This window comes from Semicossyphus pulcher, unplaced genomic scaffold, assembly GCF_022749685.1.
Source record: "Semicossyphus pulcher isolate SPU_LCO1_2020_fin unplaced genomic scaffold, fSemPul1.0.p SCAF_10, whole genome shotgun sequence".
NCBI lineage: Eukaryota > Metazoa > Chordata > Actinopteri > Labriformes > Labridae > Semicossyphus > Semicossyphus pulcher.
In genome coordinates this window covers 15,652,436-15,679,325 of record NW_027211604.1, presented here as the reverse complement: position 1 = coordinate 15,679,325, position 26,890 = coordinate 15,652,436, and the positions used below count along the sequence as shown (strand labels likewise).

Here is a 26,890-nt window from a genome sequence, read left to right as displayed (position 1 = left end):
TACCAGGCTGTTGTTGTTTCCTTTTCTCATTTCAATGTGGTTATTAGAATACCACAATAGGTTAACATGCCCAACCAACATCTGCCTCTGAATGTGCTTCCTCCTCCTGACTTGTGACAAAAACCCTCCCTACCATTTCACATTTTGTGCATGTGCAACAATGCACAATTATTTCAGTTGCTTTCAAATCACAATAACCTGAAACAACTGTCATTGGTAATTTCTTTATTTCAGAAAGCATTGTCTGAAAGTGTACAAAAGTGCATCATTTTCTTCATAGGCCACGTCAAGAACACAGATGTTAAAAACACATGTTGAGGTACATGATAGAGACACAAGTGTAAGCTCATTGGGATTGAGCGCACATACAAGGACAATGTAGAAAACAAAGCACTTATCTTTTATCATTGCAATACATACGTTTAAAAACTCACACACACAAAATAACTCATATTTCATATTGTATTAATGCACTTGAAATTATAAAAATGAGACTAAATAGATAAAGCTCTCAGCTTGTTCTGCTTTTGTCAGCATAATTTAAAAAGACTAGCAAAAGTGAACAATTTTCCAACAGTGTTAAAGGAGGTACATCAAAAAACAGAAACACAGTAATCAGTACTCCTCAGATGTCATTTAAATGTATCCTTACATTCAGTTTGAATGTCTTCCTCAAGAGCTAAAAGCTGGATCCAACATCATAATGCAACAAATACACTATTCTAATAATGAAAACATATGCATGTTGTGTTACGTAGCTATAAAACAGTGCTTTTATAATCTCACAGAGTGTTAACAGCTGAGGACCTTCAGCCTCCATGTTTGTTGATACTGCTGAGGCCTGCGAGCAGCTAGATTGAACACAGACTGCTTTCAGAACACCACATCATAAAAACATCTCTTTTGGTCACATTTCCCCCATAACAGCAGCTGCCTGTTTCTTTGTCAATTGTTGCACATTGATGCAAAAGCTAAAAACAGTAAATTCATTTAAAAAATCATTACACTGCAGACCTTGAATCCAGGCAAACTGGATAAAAGTGTGGCCTTGGCTAGTTGAAAACATTGTGTCAGCATGCAGACAGGTCTGAAGGAGCTGCCCTGAGGGTGTCCTTGTAATCAGTCTTCACTCAGAGGATCCATGGTGATACTTGCACAGGAACACAAATGATGTTCAACATAAAAACAGTAAACAAAAACTGTATGAGGGTACAGCTTGGCTTCAAAATTAAGAAGAAATCTTAATGCTTTATTTTAATGGTTCTCAGCCTGATAGTCAGGATCCCTGGAGACTCACAAGATGATTCATGGAAACATTTTAACAAACGTATTCCCACGCAAACCTACTTTAACTTGTGCTTTTTCTTAGAAAATAGAGAATTCAAAGAATTCATTCCATTAAATTAATGAATTTGCCTCCTTCAGAGAGAATCACAGTATTTTAAGGAATCGACACTAACAGATTGAGAACCACTTCTCTTTTTAAAAGAGACACTTGTATAAAATCTGCGCAAATAAAAGTGAAACATGTGGAATGTGTCGAAGCTTTAGCTTCTATGGTAGGTAAGACATTTACAATCTGGGATCATGCAATAGCACCACTGTCGTTTTAATGAGGTCACTTCCTGTCTGTTGGCCTCTCACTTCCTCCTTCGGCCACAGTATTTACCCTGACAGCCAGCCCCTGAACATGAAAAAAAATTATTATTCTTCAATTCACACAAATGCACATAACGTAAAAAAACACACTGTTAAACATGCTCAGCTGCTTTAGGTTGATCCATAGTTCTGTAAAATTTAGCATACTTCTGAGATTACTGACATTATTTCAGTTGGAACAGTCAGTTTTTCATTTTATACACAGCCTAGTAGTTCCTGTATTTGTGGCTAGACAATGACTAAAGCTATGTAGCATTTCGTAAACATGCATGGTTCTGTGGACACCATTTTTAAACCAGCTTTAATCCAGAGGAATGGTAGTTAATTACAATAAAGTCTCCTTGAATTGACTAAAGTTAAGGTTTTCATAGTAGTGTTAGAGGAAGCAACACCAACGTACAAAATGTTTATTTTCTTTCCACTAGAAGACTAAAGGGAGAATTTGAAACACTTTGTAAACTTACTGGTAATCCAATTTTTAATGCAACGTTTAACAGAACCTTCAGTCACCTCATTAAACATTATAACACTTCAAGTTTGAGCCCAGTAATTGGTGTGAATGAGAAAATGAAAACAGATTTTTAGTTGACTAAACTTAAATTCCAGTGACAGTGTATAGAAACAGTAACACAATATAAAATGTGCGACCTTTACCTCTGGGGCCTCCAGCTCCCAGCAAGGCCTGCATGGCTGCGTATTTGGCTGCCTTCTGTGCCTTTGCTAAAGGACATGAAAGTTATACGTCAGTCTGCAGATAAAAACAGGCTCTGAATCTCTCTGCAGTAATACCAAGCACTAAAGATTCTCAAAACATACACAACTTTGTTTTCTTTTTTAAACAAATCATACTTTCTGATTTTGTTTTATTTCACTGATACATTTTTTGAAACACATCAGAAATGTCTTATCTCACATTAGTGCTTAAGATTGAAAACCCTTTACAATAGTATTAAGAAGCTACCTTAAGAAACAAGGAAGAAACATGTGATTGTCGTCTTATAGACCATTATGTGTCATATGTGTATGGTGTGTTTATGTGTATGTGTTTATTCCAGAGGACACAGTGAGTTTTCTTACATTTTTGCCCCGCCCCTGCATATCCTAGGGAACAATAACCGGAAAGACAGACATAATAAACAATTGTTAAACTTAACAATGGTCTCTTTTACTTTTATCTGTTATCTCTGCAACAATACTGGTGAAAATATGCTTAACAAATAGTAACTATGCAAGGCTTGACACCCAAGATCAAAGCATTTTGTGTTTCTTTGTGTGCAGTAAATGTGTGTAGATCTCTTCTCTAATGTTTAACATTTTTATCCATGTGTTGTTAATCATTTTAAATTGTCAGGGAAGACAAAATGTGATTTCGTGATTCTGTTTTACCTGGATAGCTTCCGCCAACCACTCCACCATAGCCAGGGACAACGCCCCCTGCTGGAACAATTGACACATTACAACATGAACCCACTTACTACACTTTACACTTCTCTGGTTAGATTGATCTCATCAGCAGGTAGGAAAAACATTAAGTGCAGTTCGCTGAATTTTTGTGAATGCATTAGTTTTTAAATCTCATAATGTAAATACACAAATGTTTACACTCTTTTGTTTTGGTTTTTATGTATCAGTGCTCCATTTAAGCTGACCTGGTAAGCCACCTGCTCCTCCGCCGCCTCCAACTCCTACTCCCTGTCCTGTTCTGGCAAGTCCTCCTGTTCCTCCTGTTCCCCCTGCTACACTACCTGGACAGGTATGTATAAATGTGTCGAAATCAGTCAAGAACTTAAAACGGGATAACCATTACACACAATGTTTACTCAGCAGAGAGAAGGCTCTAGTTCATATTTTTTTATATTTGACAAACTTGTCTTGTAGACATGATTTTCCTTTATAAACAATAAACTCACCTTGCCCTCCAGCAATACCTCCTGTACCTGCACCCGGAAGCGCACCACCTGATGAACATAGATGGGGTCGAAGTTAAGATTCTCAACATCCTTAAGCTCTTACATGGTTGTTAGAATTTTATGGATGAAATTCATTTTTATAACTGGAGACCTCCATATTATTACATCATTTGCATCACTGCATTTGTAAGGCTAGAAGCTACAATTACAATCTTTAGATTGTATGAAAGAGGACATAAATGCAGGTTTAAAGGCCCACCACTCTTGCTGACCTGACCTTGTGAGTCAGCAAGACATATAACTGTGAAATCATTTAATTGGGTATAAGTGTCGCCTATCATAATTCGCAATTAATTGGTGGTCTACTGGGCACACAGTAGAGCCATAGTGGAAACGTTGGCTTGAAAATATCACTGCATGGCCAGTATGCAGTGGCAATGAATTTATAGCAGTAATTATCAGAACATTTTTAATAAAATATTTATATGCATCTGGGGACTTTTACCTGGTCCATAGCCAGTTCCACCCAATGATGAGCCATAGCCTGACTTAGGGGGTTTCCTGCTTCCAAGGGCTTGGCCACCAGGTCCATATCCGCCAACGCCACCAGGTCCTAACCCCCCTGGCCCAGTTCCAGCACCTCCTGGGCCAAAACCACCAGTTCCAGCACCTCCTGGGCCAAAACCGCCAGTTCCAGCACCTCCTGGGCCATAGCCTCCAGCTCCAGCTCCACCAGGACCACCTCCTGTACCTCCTCCTAATACTCCTGCTGGGAGACAGATCTGAATCGGTAAGCATAACCATTTACCACATAAATGTATAAAAAGATGTTATGCGTCCTTGTCAGTGGAAAGTCTCACCTGATCCATATCCTGCTCCTCCATAACCTGAAATACCAGGAAGAGAAGCGTTACTGAAAAACTATGTTATGCTAATACTTATTCCAACTAAGAATATAGATAGTAAAATAAGTATATCCATTAGTAGAATGAGTATTTGGTTATCACCGTTCCATTTCTTTTACTTGATCATTACATACCAGATTTAGATGGTTTCCTTTTTCCTAATCCTTGGCCCCCTGGTCCGAAGCCACCTCCAATTCCTGTGCCAGCACCACCTGGTCCGAAGCCTCCTCCAGTTCCTGTACCGGCCCCACCTGGTCCAAAGCCGCCTCCTGTTCCTGTGCCAGCACCACCTGGTCCAAAGCCTCCTCTGATTCCTGTACCAGTACCACCTGGTCCAAAGCCGCCTCCAGTTCCTGTACCGGCCCCACCTGGTCCGAAGCCTCCTCCGGTTCCTGTACCGGCCCCACCTGGTCCGAAGCCTCCTCCTATTCCTGTGCCAGCACCACCTGGTCCAAAGCCGCCTCCTGTTCCTGTACCGGCACCACCTGGTCCAAAGCCGCCTCCTGTTCCTGTGCCAGCACCACCTGGTCCAAAGCCGCCTCCTGTTCCACCTGGTACAGCACCCCCGGGCCCATATCGGCCACTTCCAACTCCACCTAGAAAACAGACCTAGATTATTAAAAAACCCAACCTTGTTTTACACTGCAATAGCAAAGAAATTGGTATTTACTGTTCTTATAAACAATAAACAATAAAATCAAACCAGTGTCTCCATTAGTACAATGAATGTTTGCATATAAAGTGCCTTTTAAGTTCGTACAATCCATATTTACCAGATTTATACGGTTTTCTTTTTCCTAATCCTTGCCCCCCTGGTCCAAAGCCTCCGGTTCCTGTTCCGGCACCGCCTGGTCCAAAGCCTCCGGTTCCTCTTCCGGCACCGCCTGGTCCGAAGCCGCCTGTTCCTGTTCCAGCACCGCCTGGTCCGAAGCCGCCGGTTCCTGTTCCAGCACCGCCTGGTCCGAAGCCGCCTGTTCCTGTTCCAGCACCGCCTGGTCCGAAGCCGCCGGTTCCTGTTCCAGCACCACCTGGTCCGAAGCCACCAGTTCCTGTGCCGGCGCCGCCTGGTCCAACGCCTCCAGGTCCATATCTGCCAGCTCCAGTACCTGTTCCACTAGGTCCAACCCCTGCACCTTCAAAATATGAATCGGTTTTAAATAATCCCAACCTGGTTGTACTCTACTTTAAAGTTTTATTCTTTTCGTATATCTAATAAGCTAATCAAGACTTTTTTTGGCCAATCATTTTGTTGCTTTTGCTTAAAAGTTAAAGCAAGGAGGGTATGCTAGTTCGATGTTAAGGAGCTAGCTGTTCTGTTGCATGTCAAACCTAAAAATTGGGTCAATATGAAAGAGTAGTTTATATTACCGTTATTAGTTAGGTATGGCATGTCATCCTATTCAAAGACGTAAAAATAGTTAACAATACATACATTTTGGTTTTCAAGAGTTGGAATAAAGACATTTCTCACCTTGCCCATAACCAGTTCCACCCAGTGAGGATGATCCATATCCTGCCAAAAAGAGTTAACAGCATAAATAAATATACTATGTAGTACTTTATAGATTATTTTACGTTGTAACTGTTGTTGTTAGTCTTCAAATACACGACTGTTGCACCTGATTTTGGGGGCTTTCTTGAACCCAGTCCTTGACCTCCAGGAGTATAGACGCCAGGAATAACTCCTGATCCACCAGGTCCATAGCTGCCCGGCCCTGTGCCAACACCACCGGGTCCAAAACCACCTGGCCTTGTTCCAACTCCACCGAGTCCTGTCCCTGCAGCACCAGGCCCATATCCACCTGGACCTGTTCCACCAGGACCGCCAGTACCAAATCCTCCTGGAACAGAACCAACTCCACCTGTTCCAGTTCCAAAGCCTCCAGGGCCAACCCCAGTGCCGCCAGCTCCTCCTCCATAACCTAAAGAGAAATATTTATTCAGTTTATGATCCCTGTATTAATATTTGTATCTGTATTTTTACTTTGTATATGTCTCGATGCTTATCATACTTTTTGATGGTTTGCCAGTACCAGTACCAAGTCCTGGACCAGTGCCATATCTTATTCCTAGATGAAAGAGCATATTAATAAATTAACCTATATTTCAATTATATGGAACTTAATAGTGATGTATTCTTTTTACTTCAAAGTGGCATTTTTATAATCAAGTTTATTTCTATAGACATCAACTTACCACCAGGACCAACACCACCACCATATCCCCCTAGTCCACCACCAACTCCACCAGGGCCTGCTCCCACACCTCCACCTAAACCTCCAGTTCCAACTCCTCCAACTCCAAGAGTCCCAGCACCACCAGGACCACGACCAGTGCCTCCGTAGCCTCCAGGTCCGGCTCCGAATCCACCAGGCCCAGCACCGTAGCCACCTGGGCCAGCCCCGTAACCCCCAGGGCCTGCACCATAACCTCCTGGACCACCACCATAGCCACCAGGAACAGCTCCATAACCGCCAGACCCAACCCCAACCCGTCCTCCTACTCCAAGAGTCCCATATGCTAATTGAAACAAAAAACACGAAAAGTATCATTTAGCTTATTTCATTGCTGAAGACAAAATGAGTCCTTATTGAAGAGAGAATATTATTGAGAATTTTTAGAACCTTTGCCTGTTTTTCCAGTTCCCTGTCCTACTCCAGCTCCTGTCGGGTAACGTATGCCTGAGAGGGGAAAACAGAAATTGTCATTATAGGTACGTTTTAATGATCCATTGGCTGTAATAAAGATGATGTAAGGATAGGGTTTTTATAGCATACCTCCACCTGGTAAAATTCCAGCTCCACCAGCACCGTAGCCTATGATGGATAATGTTTGAAATAAATAAATAAGAAATCTCTGTAGAAGAGACATGTTGGTTTTAAAATATATACACAAACATTTCAGAGACCAAAACATGGTAGCAGCTCACTTTTTCCAGGTTTAAGGGCTCCTGTTCCCACTCCACCAGGCCCACCAGTGCCAGGTACCAAGCCTACTCCTCCTGGACCTCCTCCGACTCCTCCTGGACCCCCTCCAACTCCTCCTGGACCCCCTCCAACTCCTCCAGGACCTCCTCCAACTCCTCCTGCCACCCTACCTACTCCACCAGGTCCACCACTTATGCCTCCTGCTACAGTCCCATCAGGTCTGTATGCTATATTAAAAGAAAATCGATATAATAGTAACTTGTTCTTCAGTAAATACAGATTTTTGATCTTCTGTAAATACTACTTTGTCACACTGTATATCAGTTGCACCTAGTGGCTAAATATTAAATTGAGTATATATTCAGATGGAAAAAATGGCACCTATGGGCGGTTTTGGTGTTCCCCCTAGTCCACCGGTTGCACCTCCTTGTCCAATTCCTGTTCCAGTTGCAGGACTGTCTCCTCTCCCTGATCCCGTTCCACCACCGGAAACACCTCCTACTGCCCCTGCACTGGAAAGACTCCCTCCTCCCAGTCCTCCACCTGTGCCTCCTGTACTAACTCTTTCTCCATCAGGACCTCCCTCTCCATCTCCTTCACCTGGCGTGTCCCCTCTGGGGACACCTGCATACAGAAAAGTAACGATGAAAGGTAACTGTTTTGCTAAACGAGGTCCCATTGGTTTTTTTGCTGTAATCGGTAAGCACTTTAAAGTGAGTTGTAAATTGTTCAAGGTTAAAGTGGAATCTATTTTATTCACCTGGGGGTTTGAGAGGTTTGGCTCCAGGCAGCGTCCCACTTGAGAGATCACCATCAGAACCTGCAGAATTATACAGTGAAATTAAGAAAGTAGGGGAAATATTTTCTGTGTTTTAAGCCATAAGATCACTGCTGAGAGTATGTAAGAACTGAGGAAGCAATCAAGCATCTGAGAGGCGTCTGTACCACCTCAATTTTAGGAATAGAAAAAAAGTTAACTCAGTCCAAAGTAACCAAATGTTGTGTAACCAAATAACACAACAGCGAGAGCAGATATTACTAACATATATTTTAGAAGCATGTAAGCCACATAAGCCTAATAATCAACACCATTCAATACAGGGAAAAATATGCATTCTTAACCGAAAGGTTTATGGAGGTTTACATACCACTTGGTTGTACAGCCCCGCCCCCAACTGTAATAAGACATACAGTTTATATTAGGCAGTTAATCATCAAAGGTTTAGCGCTTGACTATATTGTGCTCAGTTGTTCGCTAGTGCCATTCTGCCATGCATTATTTTGTGGTGACAGTTTTTTGATAAGAAGTGCAGGAAAAAACTCACTGTCAGGAAAAGTTAAAGCAGGGACAGCTGTGAAGCACTCAAGCGAAAAAACGTTTTCATCAATTTAACTTGCATCAAATTTAAAAGCATTTGTTATAGCGTGATAGGCCACTGTCATATTATGCAGGCTTTATATTTACATTAGACCCCTTTCTATTTTAAAATCAAATTACTATAAATAAGCTCCAGAAACCTCTCAAAAGTAAGAATACTTTACGCTTACTTACCAGGGGCACTTCCTGATGGACCTGGTGGATGTGAGATCACAATTGTCAGTCTGGTTGATTTGTAATACAAATCAAAGTTAATGTGTTAATATCTTGTAGATGTAACATGCAGAGCTTGGGTCAGTCAGAAACTTGGTTATGTATTCCATAGACTGTCAGCAGAATTCAAGCATTGATTTTATGGTCTTTTAGGATTAAAAAAAAATAATAATTTAGTCCCCATCAGAACTTTAAAGGCTTTTAAGAACAATCTCTAAACATTGAAACCCTTAAAAAAATTTTTAGGGCCTCCAAAAACAATTAAATCTGTTCAAAATCATCAATATAAAAGTTTCAATTTCATTGGAGTGGTAAGGTAAATGCATTTCCAAAATTAAAGTCATCTTAAAGTAATAATCTTGAAGACTTTAATTTAAATACATTTGAGTCACTATCTATCGCCGAGTGAGGTAACACAATGGTGATTGTGCCTATGGCCCACTGTTGAAAGCCTTTGCATTTGCCGAGTTACGGACTAGGTGTCTGTGGCAACATTTGCGTAAAAAATCCCAAGCGACGCTCAGTTGGTGACGCATTTTCCGTCACCCAGCAGTGGTTGGTCTGCCAGAGAGGGTAGGAGGAGCTAAGCGGCTGCTTTTCCGGTCTCTGCAAGTGTTGCGAGTAAACAGTAATCTACTGTGGCTGAACAAACAAAGAAAAGATCGATGACTACAGATACAACTTCAAACATAAGTGAAAATCCAAAGAAAAAGACACTGATTTGACGCTCAGATGAAGGCAAACAGTCTAAAAGGAAAGCAACGTCAGCGAGGAAAATCAAGAGTTACAACTGTGACAGAGGGCGCCAACTGTAGACGTCTGGATATCTGGGACGTGTGCGCTTGTCATTGCCTATTATCGCCATTAGGTGCCACCAAATAGAACGAAACTGAGAACTTCGAGATTATATCTTTAATGAATGTACAAGAACTTAGCACCAATGAGGCGTCTAGAAGCTAATAAATACATTTTTACAAAGATATTAAAACCTCTTATTTACCTCAGTTAAGATTGGATTGAAAGAAAAAAATATATAGTGGCCTTATTGGCCTTTATCTGTCAGATCAATATAATGACAAAACCAAATATGCACACTTAAAAAAATGGATAAACATGCAATGAGGTCAAACAAACATAAACACTGAAATAAAAACTGACCTGGAACTGCTGTCCCATTGAGACCTGTTTTTTAAAGACAATTAAAACACATTAAAATAGAAAGATAACCCAACAGAGACAACAGACCAGATAGTCTTACACAGCAAAGCTTCATTCATAACACATTTAAGTTAATACTGCCTTCAATGTGTCATTAGAATGTGTGGCTTAAATGAAGAAAACTACCTGGTTTTGCTCCAATGATCGGGATTCCTGTTCCACCCAGGCCATCTCCATCACCTCCTGCACCCACTGGTCTGCCAGCTGAACCAGAAACACCTGTTATAGTGTAATAACGTCTTTTTACATGTCAGCCCTATTTTTAACATGATATACAGTGTAATTCATACGCATGAAGGGTAAATGAGTAAGATCTATGGGTTGTATATATTTCAGGTTAAACTTTTTAGTGTTTTTTAACCCCAATTTTCACCTGTGTTTGCCATGTGGGCCACCCTCTGTAACCATGAGATGTTACATCTTTAAATATTATATTTGCTGTCACCTTTGCACAAAGTCTACAAATGAATTTGAGGTGAGAAAAGGCAGATAAATCCATCAAGTTGAAACACACCTTCTCCTGCAGAACTTCCAGACCCCTCTATCACACTGCCAGCAGCACCATCACCTGGAATTAGGGCAAAATATTAAAAAGGAAGAGAATTGAAAATAGTGTTATATTTAAAGAGCGGGAATGATATGTATGATCAATAAGCAAGCTAAGGTGGTTACATAAATTCATAGGAGGCAATACTTTCTTAATAGAAGTACTGCTGGAAACACTATGAATTCATGTATTATTGTGGCAATTTGTGACTAATTTTGCGATGTAGTGGTAACGATTTAAAGACACCTTCTGACGCCGGCGCTAGTGTGCCTCCAGTGACCCCAAGTCCTCCTCCTGAACCAGCAAACAGAATATCCCGCATATTTAATGTCATTAAGAATTTTATGCAACTGATATGTGCATTTAAAATCCTTAAAAAATAGAAGCTTACCTGTTGGTCCAGCTGTTGTCCCTGCACCGCTACCAGTGCCGGTGCCATTCACTGAAACACCAGTGCCGGTCCCTGAACCTGCTCCTGTAGTGCCGGTTCCTGAACCTGCTCCTGTAGTGCCGGTCCCTGCCCCTGCTCCCTCTGTGGTCCCTCTGCCTGCTCCTGCTGTTCCGGTTCCTGCTCCTGCCCCTGGGGTGCTTGTCCCTGTCCCTGCCCCAGGTACAACTCCACCAGGTTGCCCTACAGTTTATGAAAGAGATAATTTATTAAATTCAAAAGAAGTGCTCATAAACAGTTATGTCCCTCACTTGATAAAGTTGCATCATACTGCGTATACACATAATAGTTTACTTGACACAGAGTCTTGTCAAACAACACCTTACCGTACTTGGCAGCTTTAGATCCAGCTGTGCCGTAGCCTGGGAATCACAACAAATAAGACGAGATTTAAGTGTTGACTATACACATGAAATATTTATATTGATGGTTTAACATTGTACAGGTGAGGTAGGCTATTATTGGGGACCAAAAGAGATAATGACTTGTGTTAGTACAAAATCACTTTCCCTGTTTGACAATCTATTCCATTATAACACCTTGTTGCTGTTGGTATTCAGCTTAATAGCAGATTACTAAATCCTAAACCGTCATCATCAGTAGAACAGTTATGTCCGTAATAATACCCATCCTGATCAGCATTTCAGAATAGAAGGCTATTGACTGTTTTCACAACCAAGTGAATGGGGCAGTTTTATTATTTTGCTATAGGGCAAGAATTTAAGATATCAGCTTTGTAACCACTCCTGTACTTCACCTGCTGGTGTTTACTTAAATTTACAGCTCCCTTAAAAAGCCTGAAGCTACTTTTATAAAATAAATTATAATAAATAATAATAAATAAACAAAAAACATTGTTGTCATTTATGTGTTACTACCTAACAGTGTTGTGACAAAGTCATCTGTGCTCAAGTCCCAAGTAAGTCCCAAGTCATATGGTCCAAGTCTCGAGTCATTTTTTCTTGGGCAAGTCGAGTCAAGTCAAGTCACAGGTTATGTCAAGTCAAGTCGAGTCCTTAGTTAAGTCAAGTCAGGTCAAGTCACAGGTTATGTCAAGTCGAGTCCTTAGTTAAGTCAAGTCAAGTCGAGTCCTTAGTTAAGTTAAGTTAAGTCGAGTCCAGTTACCGAGTCAAGTCACTTTTTTCCCAGCCAAGACACAGCACTCTTACCTGTAGTATTCGGTCTTTATAAAGAGAAAAGATAAGGTGTTAGTAGCTCGTCTAATAATGATATTATTGGCCAATTTATATAACCTGTTCAAGTATGACAGTGAATTGTATCTGTATTATCTTGGCACAGACGCAGCCATGATGATGGTCTGGTCTAAGCTGTACTGAGTAGTAACAAGTACGACTGATGAGGCTTTGGGGAAAAAACATCAGGTAGCGTCGGGCTCCTCCTCCAATCATCACAATCACATACCGGGGAGCTGTTTGAGTCTTCAAATCATGATTCCCAGTTTGCACTTCATACATACTTGATAGTTAGAAACTTGACAACAATGAATTTTATCATTTTATATTTAACAGCTAAAGTCAAGTCAAGTCTCAAGTCATTAACTTGCAATTCCAAGTCAAGTCTCAATCTTTATTTTTCAAGTCAAGTCGCAACTTATCAAAACAGAGACTCGAGTCCAAGTCACCAAGTCTCAAGTCCACATCTCTGCTAGCTAACTATTCTTATCTATTGCATTTTTGTTACCATGAGTGTAACCTGAACATTTGTTTCAGCTACAGGTCAGGTGCAGAGCAAGGCACCTGCAATTCTTAATATTGACCAATAGAGGTCAATAAAGGAGTACCTTATACAATACTTGAATGTGATTTAGACTTTTATTGCTTTTTAGTTCCAAACATTGACAAACTAAACCTGTTGCAATGCAAAAAATGAATCCAACCTAAAGTTCCAAACAGTCTCAATACATAACTAGCTTTAAATTTACACAGTATTTGTTGAGTGTTGGAAACTCCATCAAGCGGGTTAATGAGTGATCATTGAAAAAATGCAAAACAAAATCTTCTGTGTTGCCCTCAGCTTGTAAGACTCAATATCAGTAAACATAAACAACCTACCACCTCGTCCTGCTCCACCTCCAAGCACCCCACCAGCACCTGTCCCCCCTAGACCTGCACCAGAATCATAGGACAATCATTTCAACTTCAACTGGAATGTTTTTAAAACGTTTATCATCATATTTTTAAGAAACAGAATTACATTTTCATACCGTATTTCGCAGGTTTTGATCCAGCCCCATAGCCTAGAAAATGACAATATCAATTAGTACAGGGATTTCACAAGCTAGGATCTAGCTCAGTTTGAGTTTTGTAAAATTGATCTCGGGCACAAAATTTAAATTAGATTACTGAACCTGTTCCATATCCTCCACCTGGTCCATAACCAACTCCGGGCCCATATCCACCAGGTCCGTATCCTGTTCTCCCAGTCCCAAGCCCTAGGTAGGAGCAAATCGATGAGGCCTTTATCTCAAATAAGATATATTTAATCTTAAAGTATATGTCATTCAATAAATCGTTGATGCTTACGAGAAGATATTTTTTGAAACCATGACAGATTTTATGTGTGTGATGAAACTGCACCGTATTTAACATTTTTACATATGTACATATTCAGGACTAAAGATTCTGTCCTCTAATTTTGGCAATGCTGTTGCAGCTGCAGTGTGCAGTTGTTAAAACTCCACTATTCAAAATGTTATATAAACAATGACCAAATGAGCTAAGAAAAGGAGAAGCAAGGTGCATGATAAAATAAATTCATTACTAATTAGTTCCTGTTATAGAGTATTATATTTGTATGCATAATATGTTTATAATCTTTGTGTTTCTGTCAGTTCAATACAGTTTCTTCTCTGAGCTTCCTCTTTTTTTATATGTCCTGCTTTGCTTGCTCCAAACTCACCCAGTCCACCTCCTGTTCCAGCACCAAGGACCCCTCCAGCTCCTCCAGGTAGACCTACACAGAGTAGCATTTTTATCAGAAAAGTATAACATAAACTGAAAGCCCTTAGAGCCCATAATACTGAAGAAATTTCAACATTTATTTCAGAACAAAGTATAGGTTTAATATGTTTCATTAATAATGACATTTACATACATTTGTTTAAATGTACAAGCACAGACGTATTACCTGATTACCTGTATTGAATTATATTTACATATCATATTATAACAGAATAGTAAATGTTTTATATATTCAATTTTTTTTTACCATATTTGCGGGCTTTGGCACCAGCATAACCTGTAAAATGCAAACACATCAACATCATTAAGAAGAGAATGAGCCTATTTGCATTCAGACAAGCCTCCTTATTTAAATATATTTTAACCTTTACTCATATTTTTCATCCTACCTCCAGGCCCATAGCCAACTCCTCCTGGCCCATAGCCTGTACCAGCACCACCCGGTCCGACTCCTCCTGGTCCGTAGCCTGTACCAGCACCACCTGGTCCGACTCCACCTGGTCCGTAGCCTGTACCAGCGCCACCAGGTCCAACTCCACCTGGTCCGTAGCCTGTACCAGCACCACCCGGTCCAACTCCTCCTGGTCCGTAGCCTGTACCAGCACCACCGGGTCCAACTCCTCCTGGTCCATAGCCTGTGCCAGCACCACCCGGTCCAACTCCTCCAGGTCCGTAGCCTGTACCAGCACCACCGGGTCCAACTCCTCCTGGTCCGTAGCCTGTACCAGCACCACCCGGTCCAACTCCTCCTGGTCCGTAGCCTGTGCCTGCACCACCCGGTCCAACTCCTCCTGGTCCGTAGCCTTTGCCTGCACCACCGGGTCCAACTCCACCTGGTCTGTAGCCTGTACCAGCACCACCCGGTCCCACTCCTCCTGGTCCGTAGCCTGTGCCTGCACCACCCGGTCTAACTCCTCCTGGTCCGTAGCCTGTACCAGCTCCACCAGGTCCAACTCCACCTGGTCCGTAGCCTGTACCAGCACCACCTGGTCCAACTCCTCCTGGTCCGTAGCCTGTACCAGCACCACCCGGTCCAACTCCTCCTGGTCCGTAGCCTGTGCCTACACCACCTGGTCCAACTCCACCTGGTCCAACTCCTCCTGGTCCGTAGCCTGTACCAGCACCAGCACCACCTGGTCCGTAACCTGTACCTGCACCACCTGGCCCGTAGCCTGTACCAGCACCACCCGGCCCAACTCCACCAGGTCCAAAGCCTGTACCAGCACCACCTCCAAGTGCTCCACTTAGCATTCCTTTTGGGAAAAAAAATAGTTTTTTAATTACACCACAGTTTTACTGTTACATAAATGTTTTCAGTTTTCACAACAATACTTACCATATTTACGAGCTTTTGCACTGGCATCATACCCTGAAATACAAATATAAAGGTTATTCACGGTCTAACTGCTATAGACTGTATCTGAGGATAAATGTGTCAAAGTACTGTAGCATAACTACAAGTTACATTTTCCAAACTCTACTGATTACCTCCAGGTCTTGTTCCTGTTCCTCCTAATCCAGTTCCAGTTCCACCTGGCCCATAACCTGCTCCTCCGGGGCCAGTACCAGCACCACCTGGACCAAAACCAACTCCAGAGCCAGGTCCAACTCCTGTGCCTAGGCCAGCCCCTCCCCCCGGTCCTCTCCCTCCAAGTCCTCCAGTTGTACCAGTGGCAGCACCTCCTGGTCCGTAGCCTGTACCAGCACCACCCGGTCCAACTCCACCCGGTCCAACTCCACCTGGTCCGTAGCCTGTACCAGCACCACCCGGTCCAACTCCTCCTGGTCCGTAGCCTGTACCAGCACCACCCGGTCCAACTCCACCTGGTCCGTAGCCTATACCAGCACCACCCGGTCCAACTCCACCTGGTCCGTAGCCTGTACCAGCACCACCAGGTCCAATTCCTCCTGGTCCGTAGCCTGTACCAGCACCACCCGGTCCAACTCCTCCTGGTCCGTAGCCCGTACCAGCACCACCCGGTCCAACTCCACCTGGTCCGTAGCCTGTACCAGCACCACCAGGCCCAATTCCTCCTGGTCCGTAGCCTGTACCAGCACCACCGGGCCCAATTCCTCCTGGTCCATAGCCTGTCCCAATGCCAGAGCCAGGCCCCCCTCCTGTGCCAAGGCCAACTCCAGCCCTTCCACCTTGTCCTCCGGCTGTGACAGTGCCTGCACCGCCTGGCTGACCTGGGCAGTTTTAACACATATTGAGTGGTTTTCAGGAGTAGACTAAAATAGACGGTTCAATTTTAAGTTTAATTTTATGCATTTAAAAAAAAACCTTACCATATTTGCGTGCTTTGGCTGAGCCTGGACCATAACCTATGGTAAAAAAAAACATGTCCAGGTATACAGTTACTGAAACACAATATAATTACTAAAAAAATCATTCACAATATGTAAGAGGATATTCATTGTGGACACATTGAAAATATTATTGGAATGGGGAATCATCTTTGATTGGTGCATCCTGTACTTTGGTCTGCCTTGAAAGTCCTGAAAAGGGTACACCACTCCCAATTTACCTAAGCCAGATGTTCCAACTCCGCCTCCTAACCCAGATCCAGCTCCTGTTCCAACTCCACCTCCAAAACCAGGCACAGCTCCAGGTCCACCTCCTGTTCCAACTCCACCTCCTAATCCAGGTGCTACTCCTGCTCCTCCTCCAGGGAGTCTTCCAGCCCCAACACCCAAAGCACCTCCTTGACCAAGTGTGCCTCCTCCAACTCCAGCTCCAACTCCAGCTCCACCTGGTTGAGAAAACAAAGCAGGTAGATTATTCAACAAATAGATTATGCAAATCCCTTATCCCATGTTTGTTAACCTCAAGTAATATTTCATTACCATATTTAGCTGCAGCTTTGGCTGGATTCTTAGATTTTCCCGCCCCTGTCATCAAAAGAAGGAATGTTTTTTTGTTTTTTGGGATTTGTTCCTCCACATTTATTATTGACCTCATGTAACTCTCCATATAGCTGCAGAGTTGATAGAAATACTTGTTCACGTGTACCTGATTTTGGTGATATGAGAGGGTAACCACGAAAAACCCCAGGCAACTGCTGTCCACGGCCACCTAAGGTGAGAAATACACTACAGAGATGCTCATCTGAGATACCACAGTGAAGCCTGGGATAACATTTATTTCTGTTAATTGATCTTCTAACATTAAAAGACCAAATCATTGAGAAACTATCTTCTTGTAACATAACACAGTTCAACAGTTTAGGACTTTATAACACTTACTGCCTGCTCCTCCTGGTCCAACACCTCCCTGGCCGAGAACTCCGGCCCCTGTGAGGGATGAAGCAATGATTTTTATTCTTAGGCTTGTAGACCATGCCAAGATATGATGTTCCAAGATGAATTAACATATAGAGCATTAACACACCGGTCTGAGGTCCAAGTCCAGATCCTGTTGCAACTCCAGGGAGAACGCCACGGCCTCCAAAACCTAGCCAGGGAAGATTAGAAGACAGAGAAATCCCACAACTCAGATTACTTCTTCTGTTAACACACTGAATCCCTGACAAAAGCTATTACATTTTTTTTTTACCTTTGGTATATTTTGTTAGAACATACCTTGGCCTGGTACAAATCCACCTTGATAGAGTCCAGGAACCCCAACTCCTATGTGACAGCAAATGCAAATTGAGAACCTTTCCCAATTCATATTTAGTGTTTAATCAACTATAAACTAAACTGTTGTCGTACACACTTTAGCAACAAATCTCTTCTAGTGGAGGTTACCTGGGACTTGTTTTGATGCTTTACCACCGCTCTTTCCTCCAGGTCCTCCCCCAGTTGTTCCAGTTTGTGGCAGCATTGGTACTGAAACAGGAATGAAATAAAACGTCTCTTAAGAAGAAAATATATCCGTTTTATACAGAGCTGAAATGGCAAAACAGCATGTTTAATTTGTCTGGTAATTCTTTGAGTTAAAAGTAAACAGTAAAAAACCCTTTACAGAACACAGAGAAGTGTTTGTATGTGTTAAATACATTAAATAAGATTTCTCTAAAACACCTTATATCTCAGTGTATTAACCATTGTTCAAGTATATGCTTACAGTGGTCAAGTACAGTTAATCTGCTGTGCTTTTTATGTAAAACTCGTATGTAAGACACATGCAGTATAGCATAATGTAAATATTATTAACTACCTCCTCCTGGCCCAACGCCTGCACCCCCAGGTCCAACTCCCGCACCACCAGGCCCAACTCCCGCACCACCAGGCCCAACTCCTGCACCACCGGGTCCAAATCCAGTCCCACCAGGCCCAAATCCAGCACCACCAGGCCCAACTCCCACACCACCGGGTCCAAATCCAGTCCCACCAGGCCCAACTCCTGCACCACCGGGTCCAAATCCAGTCCCACCAGGCCCAACTCCTGCACCACCGGGTCCAAATCCAGTCCCACCAGGCCTAAATCCAGCACCACCAGGTCCAAATCCAGCACCACCTGGCCCAACTCCCACACCACCGGGTCCAAATCCAGTCCCACCAGGCCCAACTCCTGCACCACCGGGTCCAAATCCAGTCCCACCAGGCCCAACTCCTGCACCACCGGGTCCAAATCCAGTCCCACCAGGCCCAAATCCAGCACCACCGGGTCCAAATCCAGCACCACCAGGCCCAACTCCTGCACCACCGGGTCCAAATCCAGTACCAGCAGGCCCAACTCCCGCACCTCCCGGCCCAACTCCCACTCCTCCAGGTCCAAATCCAGTCCCACCAGGCCCATAACCTGTTCCTCCCCGTGATGTTCCAGCCCCGCCTAAGGTCAAAAATTGCGAAATTAATTCATATATCAGTACATTAAACCATGTAATGTCAATAGTAAAAAGCAAATACCCGTTTTAGGAGGTTTGGGACCACCAAATCCAGGGTATTGACCAGCACCACCTGGTCCAAAACCAACTCCATAACCACCTGGGTCATGAAAAAGGTTTGTTTAATACACAAATATCTTTTAAGGTAAGAAATATATAGAAAATTAAGTTATATAACATAATCATCATATTGGTAAGAATCAGCCATATTTTTGGGTGTTTCAGAGGAGCAACTCCTTTGACAAGTTAATTTGCGATGCTGTTTACAATACACATTATTCAGGAAACTGGAAGTAGCTTAATGTGTATGTTGACATTATGACTCTAAAAGACTAAGAGATGGACTGAAAACCACTAACCTCCAGCCCCAGGTACTCTGCCAGTGCCAAGGCCTCCTGCTCCAAGGGCTCCACCCACACCCCCTGCCCCAAGGCCTAATAATCAGAGAAAAGAGAAACAGCACTGAGTACTACCTAAACTTGCTTTAGTGAATACAATGCATTACATCATACATTAATGAATTCAGTGTGTCCCTCTGCTACTCCACCCTTTTGTAATATTATACATGTATGATGGCTGCCCGAGAGAAACCTCACAAGGATTAGCTTGTTCTCCGGAAAGGTTTTGAACATTTGTTTGAAGTGTACATGTATGACTTTATAAGAAAATCTCCTATAGGCGTTTGGTTGGAGAAAGGCCAGTAACGTTAACAAGCCTGCAGAGAGGGAACTGAAGCTTGTGTTGGGCTGAGAAAAAACACTGGCAGACCAAGATGACTCTTTCTACTAAAAACTATTGCCACATCATGCTTTAAATTAAATTCTCCCACTCCCTGTTAAAAGGGAGGTCTTGCACATAATGCCAAATACAATTTTACAATTAAAATACAACATTTGAAACTAGGTCAGTCTTACTTGTGGCTTTTTCATTTTGAATATTTTGTTGCAGATTTTTTTTCTTAACAGCATCACTGGGTCACTGTGTTCACTGTTTGTTAAACTTCGGTTTTGATGATTTTTTCTTAAAATTACAAGCCTCCCATTGCTTGTTCAGGTGAACCAGGATATTTGTGTCTTATTCTTGAGGGTGGGGCGTATTAAAACAAACACATTATGTGGACATTATTGTGCAGCGTAGATGAAAAAACATATCCGGCTAAGATGGCCCCGACTTTTTAGTAAACTGGAAAGTGTGACATAGGAGTCTGTTTCCTGTGCTTACACTGACCCACTTCCAACCCACCGGCATAATGGGTGGAATTCAAAAGGTTCCTCAAAACCAAGGCCTCTTGGGAAATTGTTCGGATATTATCACCAACATCATCCTGTAAAAGCAACTCGCAGGTTTGAGGGATAAAAAACATAGAGGCCTGAAATTCCAAAGCAAACCAGTCTTTCTGACTGACGTGATGACTTCCGTGCTTTATCAGGGACCTGCCATGCCTAATGCATTAGCCTTTATCTCTGTACAGTGTGTGTGTGCATGAGGGTGGGTGGCCCCTCAACAATAGCTTATAACCTTGAGGGAACGAGGAAATGAAATAATGGTACATGTATTCCACTCTTATCCTGCTCCATTGAATCAAAGAGAGGAACAATATTGACAGAACTTAGGCTGATCACTGATCCATGTGTGCAGGGGGGGAACTTCCCCTTATTGTGAAGGACATAAACATAGCAGGCAATCTATTTCTAGGTAATGAGCTTACTCGACTTTGAAACTAAATTTCAATATGACAACGATACAAAGGTTGTTGTGTTAATTACTCGTCCTATAGAATGTATAGAGCTAACCAGGCAGCAGAAGTTACCTGCAATTATGCTGTGGTGAAAACTCTTACTGGTGGTCTCGAGCAGTACCAGCAGTTTTAAATGATCCCCCTGTAACTGGAACTTTGAATTTTAAACCCAGTTATGCAATGTGCCAAAGGAAGTGTTTGTGCGAGGCTGATTTATTATTTTATGTTGTATTTGACTGTCTTTTCCTCCTGCTTCTGTGCACAAGTAAGGCAAAACTTCGCAACTTCACCCTTTAAGTAATGGAAAATCTTATATTTATCATAAAGTTCTTAAGGATCCAAAAAATCAAACTCCCTACCTGTGCCTTGGCCACCTGGTCCAAAACCTCCTGGACCAGCTCCTCCAGGCCCGGTTCCATAGCCTCCAGCACCAACACCGCCTGGTCCAAAACCACCTGCCCCGACTCCGCCCGGCCCCAGTCCTCCTCCTACCCCTCCAGGTCCTGCTCCGAACCCTCCAGCCACTCCTCCACGACCACCGTAGCCCCCTCCTCCAGGGAAATACAATAAAGACAAAATTAATTTCAAGATCCTAGAGGTCTGTAGGCTTGTTCCTACATATACAAAATATTTGATTGTGACATTTTCCATGAATAAGTTCATGACCTGTCAGCTTTACTGTCCTTCTAAAGCTTTGTCTTTGGGCTAAATTAAGGACCAAGATTTTTTTCTTGAGTATTCCATAAATCACAATCATAAATCCCTGCTCTAACAAGCGTCAGACCTTAAAGTCCTACCTGTTTTTGGAGGCTTTCCACCTGTAAGAAGACAGCAAATATAATATCAAAAGAAACATGGTGACATTTTTGCTCTGCAGATGCTGGAAATAGGTGTTGATGGTGTGAACAAGCACAGTCTTACCAGCACCAACACCTCCAGGTACAACTCCTTGCCCACCACTGCCCGGGCCAAAAGTGCTGGGCCTGAAACCTCCTGGTCCGACACCTCCAGGTCCAACCCCACCTGGTCCAACTCCTCCTGGTCCGAAACCTCCAGGTCCAACTCCTCCTGGTCCGAAACCTCCAGGTCCGACTCCTCCTGGTCCGAAACCTCCAGGTCCTACTCCTCCTGGTCCGACTCCCCCTGGTCCGAAACCTCCAGGTCCGACTCCTCCTGGTCCGACACCTCCAGGTCCAACTCCTCCTGGTCCGAAACCTCCAGGTCCGACTCCTCCTGGACCAACTCCCCCTGGTCCGAAACCTCCAGGTCCGACTCCCCCTGGACCAACTCCCCCTGGTCCGAAACCTCCAGGTCCGACTCCCCCTTGTCCGACACCTCCAGGTCCAACTCCTCCTGGTCCTTGACCGCCATAGCCCCCTGAGGAATAGTAATATGTGTTACTTTTGGTTGAAACAAAATGTATCCTGATAAACATAAAAAACAAACCTTGATTTAAATTTCTCTTACAGATGACATATTGTTAAATGCTTAGGCCTTTTATATAAACACAGCAGCTTCTAAAGGCTGATGCCAAAGTTAAACATGTCAGTCCTCATATTCATAACATTAAGCTAAAGTCATCATTATTGTAGATCTAAACACAAAACACAAATGGCATCAACCTCCAGCAGCTCCTGGTCCGAATCCTCCTAGACCAGCACCAGCTCCAAGTCCAGCTCCTCCACCAGGCTGGAATCCTGTCCCGGCTCCACCAGGACCAAATCCTGTCCCAGTCCCACCTGGCCCGAATCCAGTTCCAGCTCCTGTGCCGGCTCCAGCTCCTCCAGTCGCTCCACCAGCAGGTACATAGACACCTAATACACAGCACAAGTTTTGAGTCACATAATGGGCAACAGAAATGACTTTAGGACATTTTCTGCTCAAGTAAAATTTATGATGTAATATACAAAAAATGTGGGCGGTATGTTTTGTTTTTTTGTTTTCACAATGATCATCATCAGCAACATCAACAAGGTCAATATCGGATAATCCTAATCAACATAAACCACATCCTCAATGTTATCATCATCAATTGCTTTGATCTCATTAAATGCAAAGGTGTGTTCCTAAAGGCGCTGAGTCTTTAGCTTTTTCTTAAAGGTGGAAAGGGACTCTGCAGACCGAATTTAGTTTAACTCATTCCACCACCGGGGACTACAGAGGAGAAGAAAAATCAGATGGACACAATTCTTTATACAAGGGCTAAAAAGGGATCTGCTGTAAACAAACAGTTCAACATGTTTTCATTGTTTTTGACACCTAACAGATGACAGAACTTGTGGTATTTATGAGTCATTATTCCGAGCTAATTGGGTATAATTTTCTCTTCTCTGCCAGCTCCTCGTAAAACACATTTAAATTGTCCAGATAACACAAAGATGCCACACGTGCATAGAGGAACATGTGTGTATGTGTGCCCTTATGTTCAGTTTGTAGCAGCAGTTATCAACCCTGAGCTCTGTGGGAGTCAGAGTTACTCTGCAGCTGATAACAAACAGCCCCTTCATCCAAAAGGCATTCTTCTTCTTCTGTAATAATTCTCATCTTTTCTGCACCTTTAGTCTGTTTCACAAATCATGAAAGCCAAAAATAGAAACAAAGAGATTGAACAACTATAAAAGGAAAGACTTTTCTGGATCCCACAGTCCAGATGTGAAAAGAAGAGGTCTGCAGGGATTCCTAAAGAATGTGGGTTACTAATCTCACAGCAATGCCATGTACAGCACATTAACAACACGCAGTAAATAACTGAAGTGTTCAGTCATTCAGCAGGACTGAAACCTAAAGTTTGTGTTGTTTTGGGAGGAATCTTTAATGAAATTTATTGGACAGGTAAAACTATTATAACTATTATAAATCAGAGATGTTTGAAAGTAGAACCTGAAAAATGTTTAGTTCTTCATGAAAGATGTAGAGGTTATCAAAGGTTCACTGTTTGGTTAGGCTCATTTCTGCGATGAACTTTTTACTGAAAAACTAATGTGTGACTAATGTTGATTACTTTGTCCAAGATACATCTAACTATTATTATTTTAAGCCTCTCTGGCTATTTTACAATGTCACCAGGTCCACCACTATGGTGTACACTAACGTTTCTCAACTGTATTAGATGGATTGAAACAATAATGATCCGCAGAGAACTGACTGCTGACTTTGGTGATCCTCCAGACTCTTCTTCTAGCGACGCCTGTAGTCATTTTTTCTAATCTATCTAAACAATTACATCAACATCTTCCTGGTGGATAACCTCACCTTTGTACAGGCATTCATGGTTCCCGGGGGATTAGAGTAAAATGTCTCACTATTTTTTGTGTTGGCATTATTACCGTATAACTTTTCATGTACCACCACCAGCTTTGTTTGCTCGCTCTTATAGTCTACTTTTCATTACCATGATCTTATCAGCCTCACAGACCCTTAGGGGGGAATTCACTAAAGGATTGTGCGGCTTTTACACCCACAAAACCTGTGCAAAATGACGCAAGACTCCGCCTCATTCTCCAAGCACACGCAGAGAGTTGAATGCACCCCAAAGTGCGCTGCAGAGCAAATAGCGTCTCTGTGCTCCGGTGCCGCTTGCATGTATTTAAATGAGTCAAACATTCGGGGCAAATTTGGCCCCTTTGAAACCTGCGCTAAAAGCCCCACTCAGTAAGAGTGAAAATATTACTGGCTGCAGAGACCTGGTGGTAACTGCGATGCACCTTTTATAAAGGCTGTCACGCTCTGAGTTGCCAGTGATCATGACGACAATTCCAACTTTTGCGTGATCAAAAAATTTGTTTGTCTGTAAAAAAAAATCAGATAATATATTGTTATTATTATTATAATCAGGAGGCCAATCAGTCCGGGGCTGTGCAAGGCTCAACCCCGGCTCACAGGCACAGACACGGGCAGATGGTCTGGAATCATTACGCACGACAGGGATTATTACATGATATATATATGAAAAAAGAAGCTGTGTTACAGACAGTTCAACTTGTAAACACTGGTCGAGGACTTTACAATAAACGGTTAAAAGAGCTGCCCCCTCCTCTCCCTGCTCTTTATCGATCTGTGCATGGAGTTGAGATCCTTCAGTGTGCGCACAACTAATGCCTGAGAGTGGAGACGCAGACAGCTCCTCTTCACCATCAGACACAAAACAAGAGCAAACTGCACGGATCTGTGAAACTTAATGGGCGTGTTTGCGCTTGAATATCACCAGTGCAATTTTCTTTGTGAATTGGACCTCGAGACAGAGCAGATAGTGGGTGCAAATGATGCGCAATTTATGGATCTAGCAGCGGCTACAATTCATTCTTAGTCTTATTAAAGGGGCACTGGCCATGTTTTAAAGAGGGGTATTATGCTAATTTCAAGCTTCATATTTCACTCTTTGATACCTGTGGACTAGCTAAGCACAATTTACAGTTAAAAAAACTCATCTTTTCTCACACTGGTGCTCTGTGCAGGCCCTCATACAGCCTCTGCCTGAAATGACTCAGTCAGCTCTGTCCCTTTAAGAAACCATTGGCCAGCTCTCCGAAGCCTGCTGGGCTGCACTTTGTGACGTCACAAAGTGCAGTGTGTAGAAAAAACTGTGAAACCTGGCATTCACAGCAGCCTGCAGACTGAGCTGAGAAGCCTGGGGATTACTCCGACATACTTTCACCTACAGATTTGAAACTTCACCCACATTTAGTCTTGACATCCAACATTGCAACACTATATTTATATATATGTCTTGAAATGTGCAACAGCATTATACCCCCTCTTTAATGTTGATTCCAAATAGGTTTAAAATGAGCAAATGTAAATATGATGAAGAAACAGTCTGGCTACAATCTAATAAAAGCACTTTGCATCTAAATCTTAATAAACCTTATCACACAGTCTGTTATTTGAAGCATGGCTGTTACCGTTATTCTGCTCTGAGAGATTTTCAGTTTACTTGTGATTCAAGTGACTGAAACTTTAGAACAAATGCTTAATGAAATCAATACACAGAAACGAAACAACCAATGACGTGTCTCCTTACTCTCTCCCGAGGGTACAGTGGTTCAGCCTGACCTCGTATGTATTCAAGTTACACCACAGCCTGGAACAGCTTTTAACCCCCCGTGCTCTCCTCTAACAAGAGGAGGATGAGGGGAATCTCCCTGCATCAGCCAACCCGAGGCTCAAAAAGACAAGACAACAGACAGCACATGGTTATGCTTAGAGCTTCTAATAAGGTGTCACACCTTATTAAAAACATTTAATTGTTACCTTGTTGTCAAGACCCTGTGCCTCAAGAAGAACTGTGGCTAACGTTGTCATTTTTATGCACCACGTTAACATATTTAAGGGCTTTTATCTAGACAAACATCTGGGAGGTAAATAGGATGTAGCTTTTTGTACATCTGTTTTAAAGTGTGTGGAAAGCTACGCCAACAAGGAGTTTGAGTCATTCAACAAAAATGTCAACAAAGCCAAAATTAGTGTATTACCTCTCTCAGAGGAGCTGGCAGCCTTCTTGAAACATGTTTTGATACAGAAAAGGTCCAACACAAGCTCAGTCCATCAAACTCCACTATCAGATCCTTAATGTGACAACAAGACTGCACAAAAGTTTGACCTCTGGTTCAGAGATTACAAATCCATTCACATGTTCTTATTCTGCACATAACCTCGTCAAAGCCTTGGAGACTAGATGAAAACATACTGCAAGAATGATAAACATGCTTAAATCTTTGCAAATATCTTGCAGTGTGCATTGCAGGTAAAAATTCTGCAGTAGGTAATTTTTATCATCATAAATCTGAAGCTGCAAATTTCTACTAGAATCCCAGACAACCCCATCATCACTCTCATTGTCAGCTCACAGAATCTCTGAACACATGCCATATAAAATGCACTTAAATACAAGTAAAGACAAGATGCTCATGCATCTGCCTTCTGGTGCTACATAAACTCATTGTGACACCTGATCCACAGGTGCTGCACCACTGAGCGCTGCACACATGCAGTAAAAGGGGACCCACCTCCTTGCAGCGAGGGTTTCCACAGAGCCAGGAGAAGGACTCCATGTAGGTACGCGACCACCGTCCCTCTTGCCATCTCTCTGCAAAATGTCCCTCTCCTCTCCCAAGCTCCAGGTTTTATCCCCAGCA

At 42.7% G+C, this 26,890-nt stretch overlaps 1 protein-coding gene across 1 annotated transcript; it reads right to left on the bottom strand.

Moving 5' to 3' along the window:
- Positions 1 to 215: 215 nt before the first annotated feature.
- Positions 216 to 26,890, bottom strand: elnb (elastin b). Its single transcript, XM_069672389.1, has 51 exons — positions 26,762 to 26,890; positions 22,379 to 22,570; positions 21,678 to 22,133; positions 21,554 to 21,574; positions 21,116 to 21,307; positions 19,378 to 19,452; positions 19,041 to 19,118; positions 18,349 to 18,963; positions 17,937 to 18,017; positions 17,769 to 17,816; positions 17,578 to 17,640; positions 17,433 to 17,480; positions 17,200 to 17,262; positions 17,034 to 17,078; positions 16,715 to 16,939; positions 16,476 to 16,511; positions 15,675 to 16,376; positions 15,523 to 15,555; positions 14,576 to 15,439; positions 14,434 to 14,463; positions 14,125 to 14,178; positions 13,574 to 13,657; positions 13,430 to 13,462; positions 13,278 to 13,331; positions 11,532 to 11,567; positions 11,149 to 11,388; positions 11,004 to 11,051; positions 10,725 to 10,778; positions 10,337 to 10,414; positions 10,151 to 10,174; positions 8,954 to 8,974; positions 8,550 to 8,576; positions 8,162 to 8,221; positions 7,783 to 8,025; positions 7,404 to 7,628; positions 7,252 to 7,290; positions 7,099 to 7,155; positions 6,671 to 6,994; positions 6,487 to 6,543; positions 6,094 to 6,396; positions 5,946 to 5,987; positions 5,248 to 5,607; positions 4,609 to 5,070; positions 4,430 to 4,456; positions 4,075 to 4,335; positions 3,570 to 3,617; positions 3,309 to 3,404; positions 3,046 to 3,096; positions 2,737 to 2,760; positions 2,314 to 2,379; positions 216 to 1,684 (listed from the first exon to the last, which is right to left on the bottom strand). Exons 1-51 carry the CDS (start codon positions 26,835 to 26,837, stop codon positions 1,641 to 1,643), a joined length of 7,485 nt encoding a protein of 2,494 aa, XP_069528490.1. The 5' UTR covers positions 26,838 to 26,890; the 3' UTR covers positions 216 to 1,640.